Source organism: Neoarius graeffei, chromosome 12 (genome assembly GCF_027579695.1).
Source record: "Neoarius graeffei isolate fNeoGra1 chromosome 12, fNeoGra1.pri, whole genome shotgun sequence".
In the NCBI taxonomy this organism is placed as follows: domain Eukaryota; kingdom Metazoa; phylum Chordata; class Actinopteri; order Siluriformes; family Ariidae; genus Neoarius; species Neoarius graeffei.
Window position 1 is genome coordinate 65131931 of NC_083580.1, and position 12041 is coordinate 65143971.

Below are 12041 nucleotides of genomic sequence, written 5' to 3' on the forward strand. Positions count from 1 at the left end.
TACCCTCCCCAGGAGTGGTCGACCAACAAAGATCACTCCAAGAGCAAGGCATGTAATAGTCAGCGAGGTCACAAAGGACCCCAGGGTACCTTCTAAGCAACTGAAGGCCTCTCTCACATTGGCTAATGTTAATGTTTATGAGTCCACCATCAGGAGAACACTGAACAACAATGGTGTGCATGGCAGGGTTGCAAGAAGAAAGCCACTGCTCTCCAAAAAGAACATTGCTGCTCATCTGCAGTTTGCTAAAGATCATGTGGACAAGCCAGAAGGCTATTGGAAAAATGTTTTGGGGATGGATGAGACCAAAATAGAACTTTTTGGTTTAAATGAGAAGCATTATGTTTGGAGAAAGGAAAATCCTCCATTCCAGCATAAGAACCTTATCCCATCTGTGAAACATGGTGGTGGTAGTATCATGGTTTGGTTCTGTTTTGCTGCATCTGGGCCAGGACGGCTTGCCATCATTGATGGAACAATGAATTCTGAATTATACCAGCGAATTCTAAAGGAAAATGTCAGGACATCTGTCCATGAACTGAATTTCAAGAGATGGTGGGTCATGCAGCAAGACAACGACCCTAAGCACACAAGTCGTTCTACCAAAGAATGGTTAAAGAAGAATAAAGTTAATGTTTTGGAATGGCCAAGTCAAAGTCCTGATGTTTTAGGTCATATTTATGCAGAAATATAGAAAATTCAAAAGGGTTCACAAACTTTCAAGCACTACTGTATGTGAAGCTAGTCGTCCACATCGAACTTTTTGAACTGCTGTTCATGCTACATCACAGAGCAGCGCAACAGTCTCAGAGGAAAGCGCTATCTACCCTCTTCCGCATACATAAGCTCATGGATGCCAATGATTGGCTAGTGTTGCTGTGATTGACAGGGAGAGAAAGTACGCCATTCCTTCCACCCAGAGCGCACAACTAATTTTACCCTGTTTGCACACATCCACATACAGTATGCTAGCCAAAATATTTGTTACATAGCAGTTTCTTGGTAACAAGCTGCAACATCAAGAGACAGTAGGTAGCTTACAGCTGCTTTAATATAAGACAAAAGTCAGCTTGGTAGTGACTAATTAACAACTATTCCACGAAATCGAGTCATACATGAGCTGATAGCTGATGATGCGCATAGCACCGAGTTGGCTATAAGCCATGTACGACAAGATTGAGTGGAATAACTGTTTTATTCTGTCCACATTCACTGGATTTTGAGAAATGGAGCATTTTTATTTTTTGCAAATTCGATAAATAAAAACTTTTTACAAAACTTCTGACAAAATCATTTCTGCTTAGAATGGAAACAAACTGGCGAAACGACAGGAGCAATTTGTGAAAAATACTATAATAATAATTCTTGAAAACTAAAAATAAAAGTACGTTCTTACCATCAAATACCTTCATTCTATATTTTGTTGCTTTTTTTTTGTATTTCTGGGGTTTTGTTTTCGAGTAGAGTTTTCGTTTCGTCCTCGCTTGGTTCAGCAACACGCTCCGCCATTTTGTTTTTCTCTACTCACGGTATATGAGCTGATATCCTAGTAGTAGAGTAGCCAACCATAGCATGCGATTGCTCATATCCAGTGAATGTGGATAGCATGATGCTTGTTAGCAGTTGTGAAAATATGAATGCTCGATACATTGATGTGACGTAATTTTAAGTCAGGCAAATACAGCGAGCTGAGGTAACATCTGTCCAGAGTAAAACCTCTGCTTATAATGCTCAAGTGTTAATAGACAGGTGTTACTACAGTGGTGTAAGTGTGAGATGGATGAAGAGTGGTGGGAGGTGCACCGTAGAAGAATGATATGCCCAGACACATGAACAGAGTGATGATGATGAGACCAAAACTGGTGCTGAATGAGTCTATGAGGGTGAACCAGTAAATCCCTCCCTGTTACGGAGAAATGCACAAGAGTTAAAATCAAACATGTTCACAAGTATGTTTAACAGCAGTTCTCATGAGTGTGTCACCTTATTAACTAAGGAAAGATCATTAATACTCACATTAGTGACCAGTAACAGGCCCATCAGGTAGAAGCTGAAGCAGAGCAGGGCCAAGAAAATGGTCTTCTGCTTCATATTGGTTCTGAGCTGAGGAAACTCATCCAGCACTGCTGTGGTAATGCCTTCCATATTCCCAAACTACAGAGAGAGAGCGAGAGAGAGATGAACTGATGTTCCAATTTTCATCAGCTCATCAGGAAGTGACATCACTACGTGGTGTATAACTGAAGCAAGCCACACTGCTTAACAAATCAAATCAAAATCAAATCAAGTTTATTTGTACAGCGCTTTTAACAATAAACATTGTCGCAAAGCAGCTTTACAGAATTTGAACGACTTAAAACATGAGCTAATTTTATCCCTAATCTATCCCCAATGAGCAAGCCTGTGGCGACGGTGGCAAGGAAAAACTCCCTCAGACGACATGAGGAAGAAACCTCGAGAGGAACCAGACTCAAAAGGGAACCCATCCTCATTTGGGCAACAACAGACAGCCTGACTATAATATTAATAGTTTTAACAGGTATAACCCTCAACTGTCCTCATGGGGCCGTCCTTCACAGGAGTGGGGCGATAAAACTCCGACCAGACACAGACACAAATGTGTGTTCTAAGAACCGTGCTGTAATACTGTACAATTGTTTTAAAACTACGTCTTGGCAAATGCTTTTTAGTCATAGTATAATCTTCTGTCTACTGTAGCACCCATTCTTCAGTTCATCCCTTTGGAAGAACCTTTAAAGGTAGACTGCCTTTCAGATTTTTTAAGTGTAGGTCATAAAAAGAATTTTCCCTGACACCCAATTATTTTTGTTTAGTGGACTGAAAGCTACTGAATCCGAATCACAGACTTCCAATTTTATTAGTTTTTTTTTTTTTTTTAAATAGAACAATTAATGAATTTAGGGCCATGTGGCCCTAAATTCTCCGCTATTTTTTCTTGCTTCACCATGACCCAGTTCAAGATACTACGTCATGCATCACGTGGTGGGCTTTCCTCGTTCGCACAAGGCATTGTGGGATACAAATTTAAAACAGGAGAGGAAAATGGAGGACGTGAGTGTGTGAATGAAACGTGAAAGACCGACTACAGCAGACCTGGGCATTTTACGGCCCGCGGGCCGCATCCGGCCCTTTGGTTCATTCTGACCGGCCCGCGTAAGGTTAATTAGAAATTACAAAATAAACGTATTTTCTAATTTTACCTCATGCATGGACTGAATGTGCATTGCTTTTATTTTGAAGTTGTGTTCAACAAAAACGCAATGCGCGCGACATGAACATGACATGAAATCCCACGAAACCTAATCCCGCGATAACTATTTCCGTAATTTGTCCAGACCAACCACAAACTTGTACGTCATCCTTCAAACGGTCCAGACAATCACATAGTGTGACGTCACCAGCAGGCGCCGGAGCCGATCTCCGGCGAAAAGCACCAAATGAGGTGATTAAACTACAAATGTGGGCATCATTATTATAATATGATGTATCTTGCTTGATATTTGGAGTAGAAAGACAATATTATGATGTCTTTATTGTGTTTTGGGGTGAATGTGACTGAAAAAAAAAATAAATAAATGGTACAAACGTTCACATTTTGTTAACCATTGTTTTGGGAAATTTGATTGAATAAATGACATTTTTTTGTAAGGCAACCTCGTTTTTTCCATACTCTTACCAGTCTTAGCAGCTTGTAAAAACAATGTTATTTATTGCTTTATATAAAGAAATACAATTAATATTATGCAGAATTTAGTTCAGCCTTTTGGTCCGGCCCTCCACAAAATTTTCTGTTTCTCATGTGGCCCCATGGAAAAAATAATTATCCACCCCTGGACTACAGTAACGGAAAGCGAGAAGAAAAGACGTTATATTGCGAAGGAAAGGAAATGCAGGACCAAACTAATAAATATCGGCACTCAGCGAGCACCTCGGTGTGATCAGCTGTTCGTTTAGCGACAGAATGATGGAACTGTCAGTGCATGGTCAAAGGTACACAGCAAATTCCTCAGTGTTGAATTAACACTTTCAGAGTTAATTTGGGTCCAATTGGACCTATATAAACACCCTGGGTGTTAATTCAACACTGGGGATTTTGCTGTGTAAACCTGTAGATGACAGTAATGTAACGCTGTGGATCCCAGCTGCCGGAAAACCCAAAAGATGAAGACGGTAAACCTGCGCATGCGCACACGGACTTCCTCTGTCTGCTTGACTGCGCGAAGAGAGCGATTTCATGCACATTATTTGCTTTAATCCCCTCAAATTAAATAACTTCCCAGCCACAGAATGGCCTGTTTTTGTGAGATATTACAGAAATAAGCATATATCACAATGACCAAATTTCAGAGGGAACTAAATTTCACCGATTTTATGAAATCGAAAGTCTAGCTTTAAATGTTATGTGCAACACAGTGTTTCCTTTTCAAAAAAGCAGAATGAAACAGATCAGCAAAATCCTTATGTGCTCATTTGTCCGCTAAAAATGACATCGATCTGTCAAAACGTTTGCTTTGCATCACTGCAGACGTTTATCTCCATCTCACCCAAAAACTATTCCATAAATATAGTTTTAAAGAAACTATGTAGGAACACAGCTGTGATTGTTGAACTGAAAACATCTGGAAACCTAAACCAAAATCCAGGCACTCTGGACTGATAAAACAAATACTGTATATTTTTATTAGTAATAAGTAATTAATTTATTGTATGATTGCAAATAATGTACTAATTTTTCTTCTTATGCTTTAGAAATTTGAAAGGAATTATGTATAAGCTTTAATTAAAAATACTTCATTAATGCAATTAAAAGATATTGTTAAAAACACTTATTGCATGTATTAACAAATCAGCCTTTTTAATTGGACATTACTCTACAAAACTGAGCTGACAGTAAACCAATATACGAAAATATTTAACAGTTATCAGATGAAGTGCGTAGCGCCGAGTTGGCTATAAGCCACGTATGACGAGATTGAGTGGAATAACTCTTATTCTATCAACATTCACTGGATTTTGAGAAACAGAGCATTTTTATTTTTACTTTTTGAAAATCAATAAAAACTTCATACAAAACGTCCGACAAAATAATTTCCGTTTAGAATGTAAACAAACCAGCGAAATGACGGTAGCAATTTGTGAAACATGCTATAATAATAATTTTTAAAAAATAAAGATCCATCAAATACTTTCACTCCATATTTTGTTTTTTTGTATTCTGGGGGGTTTTGTTTTCGAGTAGAGTTTTTATTTCGTCCTCGGTTGGTTCAGTAACACGCGCCGCCATTTTGTTTTTCTCTACTCACGGTATATGAGCTGATAGCCTAGTAGTAGAGTAGCCAATCAGAGCGCGCGATTGCTCATATCCAGTGAATGTGGCTAGAATAAAAACCTAATATACATGATCTGTATATTGACTGGAATGTTGTGCTTTTCATGGAGTTTATCCCTGTAGTGGGAAAGTCCTTGGGCAAAACGGGTTAAAGTTTATGGTCAGAACTGAAAAATGACATCCCTAATTGTTGTTTTTGGCATTTGTATCATTTACATATTTAATTTTGAAGTTACAATATATTATGAGTAGAAGGAGACCAAATTACACTCAATAAAGTGATTTCAATTGCCAATTACAGTATTTAACTTCACAGTGAAGTTGTGTTCATGTTTATAAATAAAAGTAAATCCCGCCAGATCTGAATAACAAACCATATACACTACTGGCCACTTTAATAGGAACATGTTCTTGATTCTAAGAGTCCTGTTCTTGGCTGCAGGAGTGGAACCCAATGTGGTCGTCTGCTATTGCATGCTGAGATGCTTTTCTGCTCAACACGGTTGTAACGAGTTGCTATGAGTTACTATATCCTTCCTGGCAGCTCGAACCAATCTGGCCATTTTCCTCTGACCCTCTTATCAACAAGACGTTTCCACCCACAGAACTGTCACTCGCTGAATGTTTTTTGTTTTTCACATCATTCTGTATAAAACTCTAGAGACTGTTGTGTGTGAAAACCCCAGGAGATCAGCAGTTTCTGAAATACTCAAACCAGTCCATCTGGCTCAAACCAACACCCGTGCCACAGTGAAAGTCAGTCACACTTCGAGATCACAAGTTTTCCCATTCTGATGTTTGAAGTGAACATTACCTGAAGTTCTTGATTTGTATCTGCATGATTTTATGCATTGTGCTGCCGTCAAGGGATCGGCTGATTAGATAGCAGGCGGCTGGGTATACCTAATAAAGTGGCCAGTGAGTATAGACCTCTGTTGTTTGTAAGTTATATTAGCCTCAGCAGTAAAGTTCTTTTGACTACATTTCGGACAAGCAAACTTTTTACCAAACTGTATAAAACTGAAGACCTAAATAAAGGAGTATTACCAGTGTGTCCACTCCAAGCATAAAGAGCATGAGGAAAAACAGAATGGCCCAGAAAACGGAACCAGGCAGAAGAGCCAGGGCTTCTGGATAAGCTACAAACGCCAAGCCTGGACCTGAGAAAAGATCAGACACGTAATCACTGAGAAGTATAACCCAGGGTCAGTTAGCTCATTTTTCTTGGAACTCAATGTCATGTTTCAGTTGAAAGCTACTTCACAAAAGCAGAATGTGGAAGAATGGGCTGTGTCTGCTGACATGTAGTATAAAACACAATGTGTTACCTGTATCTGCAACCTGTTCCACAGGTACGCCCTTTCTCCAGGCCATGTGACCCAGGATGGAAAAGATAGCAAAACCTGCAAAGAAGCTGGTGGCACAGTTACCTATGGTGATGACCAGAGCGTCCCTGGAAAAGGAATTATAATTTAATCACTCATTTTGCCAAGGCAAACGACGAAACAATGAAGAATATAACCAATAGGAGACTAACCTGATGACATTATTGTCAAATCTATTGTAGGAAGCCATAGAAAGAAGGCCTCCTACTCCAATGCCTAATGAGTAGAAGATCTGTGAGGCTGCATCATTCCACACCTACACAAACCCATAATATCACAACAAATGAGATTTTCAGACTAAAGTTATCGTTTGCAAGATATAAAAGACTAGTCTTGTTGCTAGTACCTGTGCGTTAGCCAGCCGCTCCCAGACTGGAGTGAGATAAAAGGCTACACCTTGGAGTGAGCCCTCTAAAGTGGCTCCTCTGATGATCAGAACGATTAGCACAAAGTAGGGGAACGTGGCCGTCACATACACCACCTGGACAGGAGGAAGAGATGTTAATTAACCTGAGCAATGTGTTCAGTTAAAATGTACTGTAAGTAGTGTTGCAACAGCTAATACACCGCAATAATCTTTGGGTGTATAATAACAAATCCAGATACTAACACGTGAACCTGTGATGCAGTTAAACTATGGAATATATACAGTGGTGCTTGAAAGTTTGTGAACCCTTTAGAATTTTCTATATTTCTGCATAAATATGACCTAAGACGACATCAGATTTTCACACAAGTCCTAAAAGTAGATAAAGAGAACCCAGTTAAACAAATGAGACAAAAATATTATACTTGGTCATTTATTTATTGAGGAAAACGTTCCAATATTTATAATGGCTTGGAGGAATTTTAGCCCATTCCTCCGTACAGAACAGCTTCAACTCTGGGATGTTGGTGGGTTTCCTCACATGAACTGCTCACTTCAGGTCCTTCCACAACATTTCGATTGGATTAAGGTCAAGACTTTGACTTGGCCATTCCAAAACATTAACTTTATTCTTCTTTAACCATTCTTTGGTAGAACGACTTGTGTGCTTAGGGTCATTGTCTTGCTGCATGACCCACCTTCTCTTGAGATTCAGTTCATGGACAGATGTCCTGACATTTTCCTTTAGAATTCACTGGTATGATTCAGAATTCATTGTTCCATCAATGATGGCAAGCCGTCCTGGCCCAGATGCAGCAAAACAGGCCCAAACCATGATACTACCACCACCATGTTTCACAGATGGGATAAGGTTCTTATGCTGGAATGCAGTGTTTTTCTTTCTCCAAACATAAAGCTTCTCATTTAAACCAAAAAGTTCTATTTTGGTCTCATCCGTCCACAGAACATTTTTCCAATAGCCTTCTGGCTTGTCCACATGATCTTTAGCAAACTGCAGACGAGCAGCAATGTTCTTTTTGGAGAGCAGTGGCTTTCTCCTTGCAACCCTGCCATGCACACCATTGTTGGTCAGTGTTCTCCTGATGGTGGATTCATAAACATTAACATTAGCCAATGTGAGAGAGGCCTTCAGTTGCTTAGAAGTTACCCTGGGGTCCTTTGTGACCTCGCCGGCTATTACACGCCTTGCTCTTGGAGTGATCTTTGTTGGTCGACCACTCCTGAGGAGGGTAACAATGGTCTTGAATTTCCTCCATTTGTACACAGTCTGTCTGACTGTGGATTGGTGGAGTCCAAACTCTTTAGAGATGATTTTGTAACCTTTTCCAGCCTGATGATCATCAATAACACTTTTTTTGAGGTCCTCAGAAATCTCCTTTGTTCATGCCATGATACACTTCCACAAACATGTGTTGTGAAGATCAGACTTTGATAGATCCCTGTTCTTTAAATAAAACAGGGTGCCCACTCACACCTGATTGTCGTCCCATTGACTGAAAACACCTGACTCTAATTTCACCTTCAAATTAACTGCTAATCCTAGAGGTTCACATACTTTTGCCACTCACAGATGTGTAATATTGGATCATTTTCCTCAATAAATAAATGACCAAGTATAATATTTTTGACTCATTTGTTTAACTGGGTTCTCTTTATCTACTTTTAGGACTTGTGTGAAAATCTGATGATGTTTTAGGTCATATTTATGCAGAAATATAGAAAATTCTAAAGGGTTCACAAACTTTCAAGCACTACTATAACTGAGAGATGTTAAACATGACTAAACCTGTTGGCATTCCATCTCAGAATAGTATATGCAATATGTCATATCTGGAATTGAACGGTGATATTATACTGTCATACATGCACTAAAATAAACAAGCAAAAAAAGACAATTAATGTAACTTGTGCATAATACAACAGCTTCTGAGGAATCAAAGGGACGTGTGTCAGACACACCACGTAGTCTCAGCCTAAATAAATGGATTAAAGTAAAAGGGAAAAAAACCATACAGTACCAGTCAAAATTTGGACATGCCTTCTAATTCAATGTTCTTTCTTTATTTTTATTAATTAAACGTTACTTCATGTCTTAAAGTAATAATGGTGGATGTTGTTTCTCTTTACTTCGTTGAGCGGCTCTTGACATAATATGGATTACTACAGTTGTGGAATCGGGCTATTTACTGTATTTACAACCCCGATTCCAAAAAAGTTGGGACAAAGTACAAATTGTAAATAAAAACGGAATGCAATAATTTACAAATCTCAAAAACTGATATTGTATTCACAATAGAACATAGACAACATATCAAATGTCGAAAGTGAGACATTTTGAAATTTCATGCCAAATATTGGCTCATTTGAAATTTCATGACAGCAACACATCTCAAAAAAGTTGGGACAGGGGCAATAAGAGGCTGGAAAAGTTAAAGGTACAAAAAAGGAAAAGCTGGAGGACCAAATTGCAACTCATTAGGTCAATTGGCAATAGGTCATTAACATGACTGGGTATAAAAAGAGCATCTTGGAGTGGCAGCAGCTCTCAGAAGTAAAGATGGGAAGAGGATCACCAATCTCCCTAATTCTGTGCCGACAAATAGTGGAGCAATATCAGAAAGGAGTTCAACAGTGTAAAATTGCAAAGGGTTTGAACATATCATCATCTACAGTGCATAATATCATCAAAAGATTCAGAGAATCTGGAAGAATCTCTGTGCGTATGGGTCAACGCTGGAAAACCATACAGGGTGCCCATGATCTTCGGGCCCTTAGATGGCACTGCATCACATACAGGCATGCTTCTGTATTGGAAATCACAAAATGGGCTCAGGAATATTTCCAGAGAACATTATCTGTGAACACAATTCACCGTGCCATCCGCCGTTGCCAGCTAAAACTCTATAGTTCAAAGAAGAAGCTGTATCTAAGCATGATCCAGAAGCGCAGACATCTTCTTTGGGCCAAGGCTCATTTAAAATGGACTGTGGCAAAGTGGAAAACTGTTCTGTGGTCAGACGAATCAAAATTTTAACTTCTTTATGGAAATCAGGGACGCCGTGTCATTCGGATTAAAGGGAAGAAGGACAACCCAAGTTGTTATCAGCGCTCAGTTCAGAAGCCTGCATCTCTGATGGTATGGGGTTGCATTAGTGCGTGTGGCATGGGCAGCTTACACATCTGGAAAGACACCATCAATGCTGAAAGGTATATCCAGGTTCTAGAGCAACGTATGCTCCCATCCAGACGACATCTCTTTCAGGGAAGACCTTGCATTTTCCAACATGACAATGCCAAACCACGTACTGCATCAATTACAGCATCATGGCTGCGTAGAAGAAGGGTCTGGGTACTGAACTGGCCAGCCTGCAGTCCAGATCTTTCACCCATAGAAAACATTTGCCGCATCATAAAACGGAAGATACGACAAAAAAGACCTAAGACAGTTGAGCAACTAGAATCCTACATTAGACAAGAATGGGTTAACATTCCTATCCCTAAACTTGAGCAACTTGTCTCCTCAGTCCCCAGACGTTTACAGACTGTTGTAAAGAGAAAAGGGGATGTCTCACAGTGGTAAACATGGCCTTGTCCCAACTTTTTTGAGATGTGTTGTTGTCATGAAATTTAAAGTCACCTAATTTTTCTCTTTAAATGATACATTTTCTCAGTTTAAACATTTGATATGTCATCTATGTTCTATTCTGAATAGAATATGGAATTTTGAAACTTCCACATCATTGCATTCCGTTTTTATTTACAATTTGTACTTTGTCCCAACTTTTTTGGAATCAGGGTTGTATTATCCTTGACTTGCAAGTGATGTCAAAGCAAAATAGAAACCCGGATGTTGGTGGATATTCAAATGCGGGGTCAAGCGACATTCCATACAAAACATAGTCACACGTGCGCAACTCTCTTTGTTTTTCCACTGCTTTAAGCATTCTTTTAGCTATGCCATATTTTTGTGCTGTATATGGTTGTGGTCACAACAGTACTCGTGACCACCATGGCAACTTGCGTTTTTTTTTAGAATTCTGTCCGTGATTCGGAAGGAGAGCGAGGAAACTCTGAGGCTTAGTACAGAGAGGAGACGAGCACGGCTGAACAACATCGGCAGGGCTGATCTAACAGAGGCTAAAACCAAAACAGCTCGTGTTTGCAGTGATCATTTTATCTCAGGTGAGATTCAAAAGCTTTTTTGATAATATTATGGAAAACTTGTATTTTGTGTTGCTAGAATTTTGCTATAAAATGAGCGTTCTCTTGTCACGGCAAAATTATACAATAGAAACAATCCAGACTGGGCACCCACTCAGAAAATGGGCTATGTTTCGTCCAAGGCCGAACTTGATTCTTCGGTAGCCAAATCAGATATCTGGGTGCTCGATGGTTGGTAGAAGCGTCTCAGCTTCAGAAAGTCTGACTTTTTTAAATAATATGGGTCAAAACCACACATATCTATCTTCTCTTTGTAACGACTCTTCGCTCGACCATTCAAATCGTGGTAATATGAGAAAATTCAGCATTGTTTACAGACACGCTTTCAGCGGCTGCCGTCCTAGTTGCTTTGTATATCCACCATCATGGTGGACACTTATGACGTAGCACATTTTGATCACGTGGTTGCAAGTCATCTATTATTTACTGTTTCATGACCTCAAACACATTAAGAAGGCAAGCAATTTCACTTATTAACTTTTAACAAAGCACACCTGTTAACTGAAAAGCATTCCAGGTGATTCATTTGACTCAGGTGATTAGTTAAAAAATACCCAGCCACTGGGGTTGCACATGGATAGACTGGGGTTGCGTCAGAAAGGGCAGCCGATGTGAAAATCTATGCCAAATCAAATATGAAGATCATGATGATCAGCTGGGGGTGGCACAGTGGTGTAGTGGTTAGCACTGTCGCCTC

General features: G+C 39.5%; 1 protein-coding gene across 1 annotated transcript in view; it reads right to left on the minus strand.

Moving 5' to 3' along the window:
* slc6a7 (solute carrier family 6 member 7) overlaps window positions 1–12041 on the minus strand; it is a 41381-nt gene that overhangs the window by 6906 nt on the left and 22434 nt on the right. Inside the window, exons 7-12 of the mRNA XM_060936245.1 lie at window positions 7082–7216; window positions 6888–6991; window positions 6679–6803; window positions 6398–6510; window positions 2017–2154; window positions 1804–1903 (exon numbers count right to left, since the gene is read on the minus strand). Of these exons, the coding sequence (XP_060792228.1) occupies window positions 1804–1903; window positions 2017–2154; window positions 6398–6510; window positions 6679–6803; window positions 6888–6991; window positions 7082–7216 (715 nt within the window). The remainder of the gene's footprint in view (window positions 1–1803; window positions 1904–2016; window positions 2155–6397; window positions 6511–6678; window positions 6804–6887; window positions 6992–7081; window positions 7217–12041) is intronic.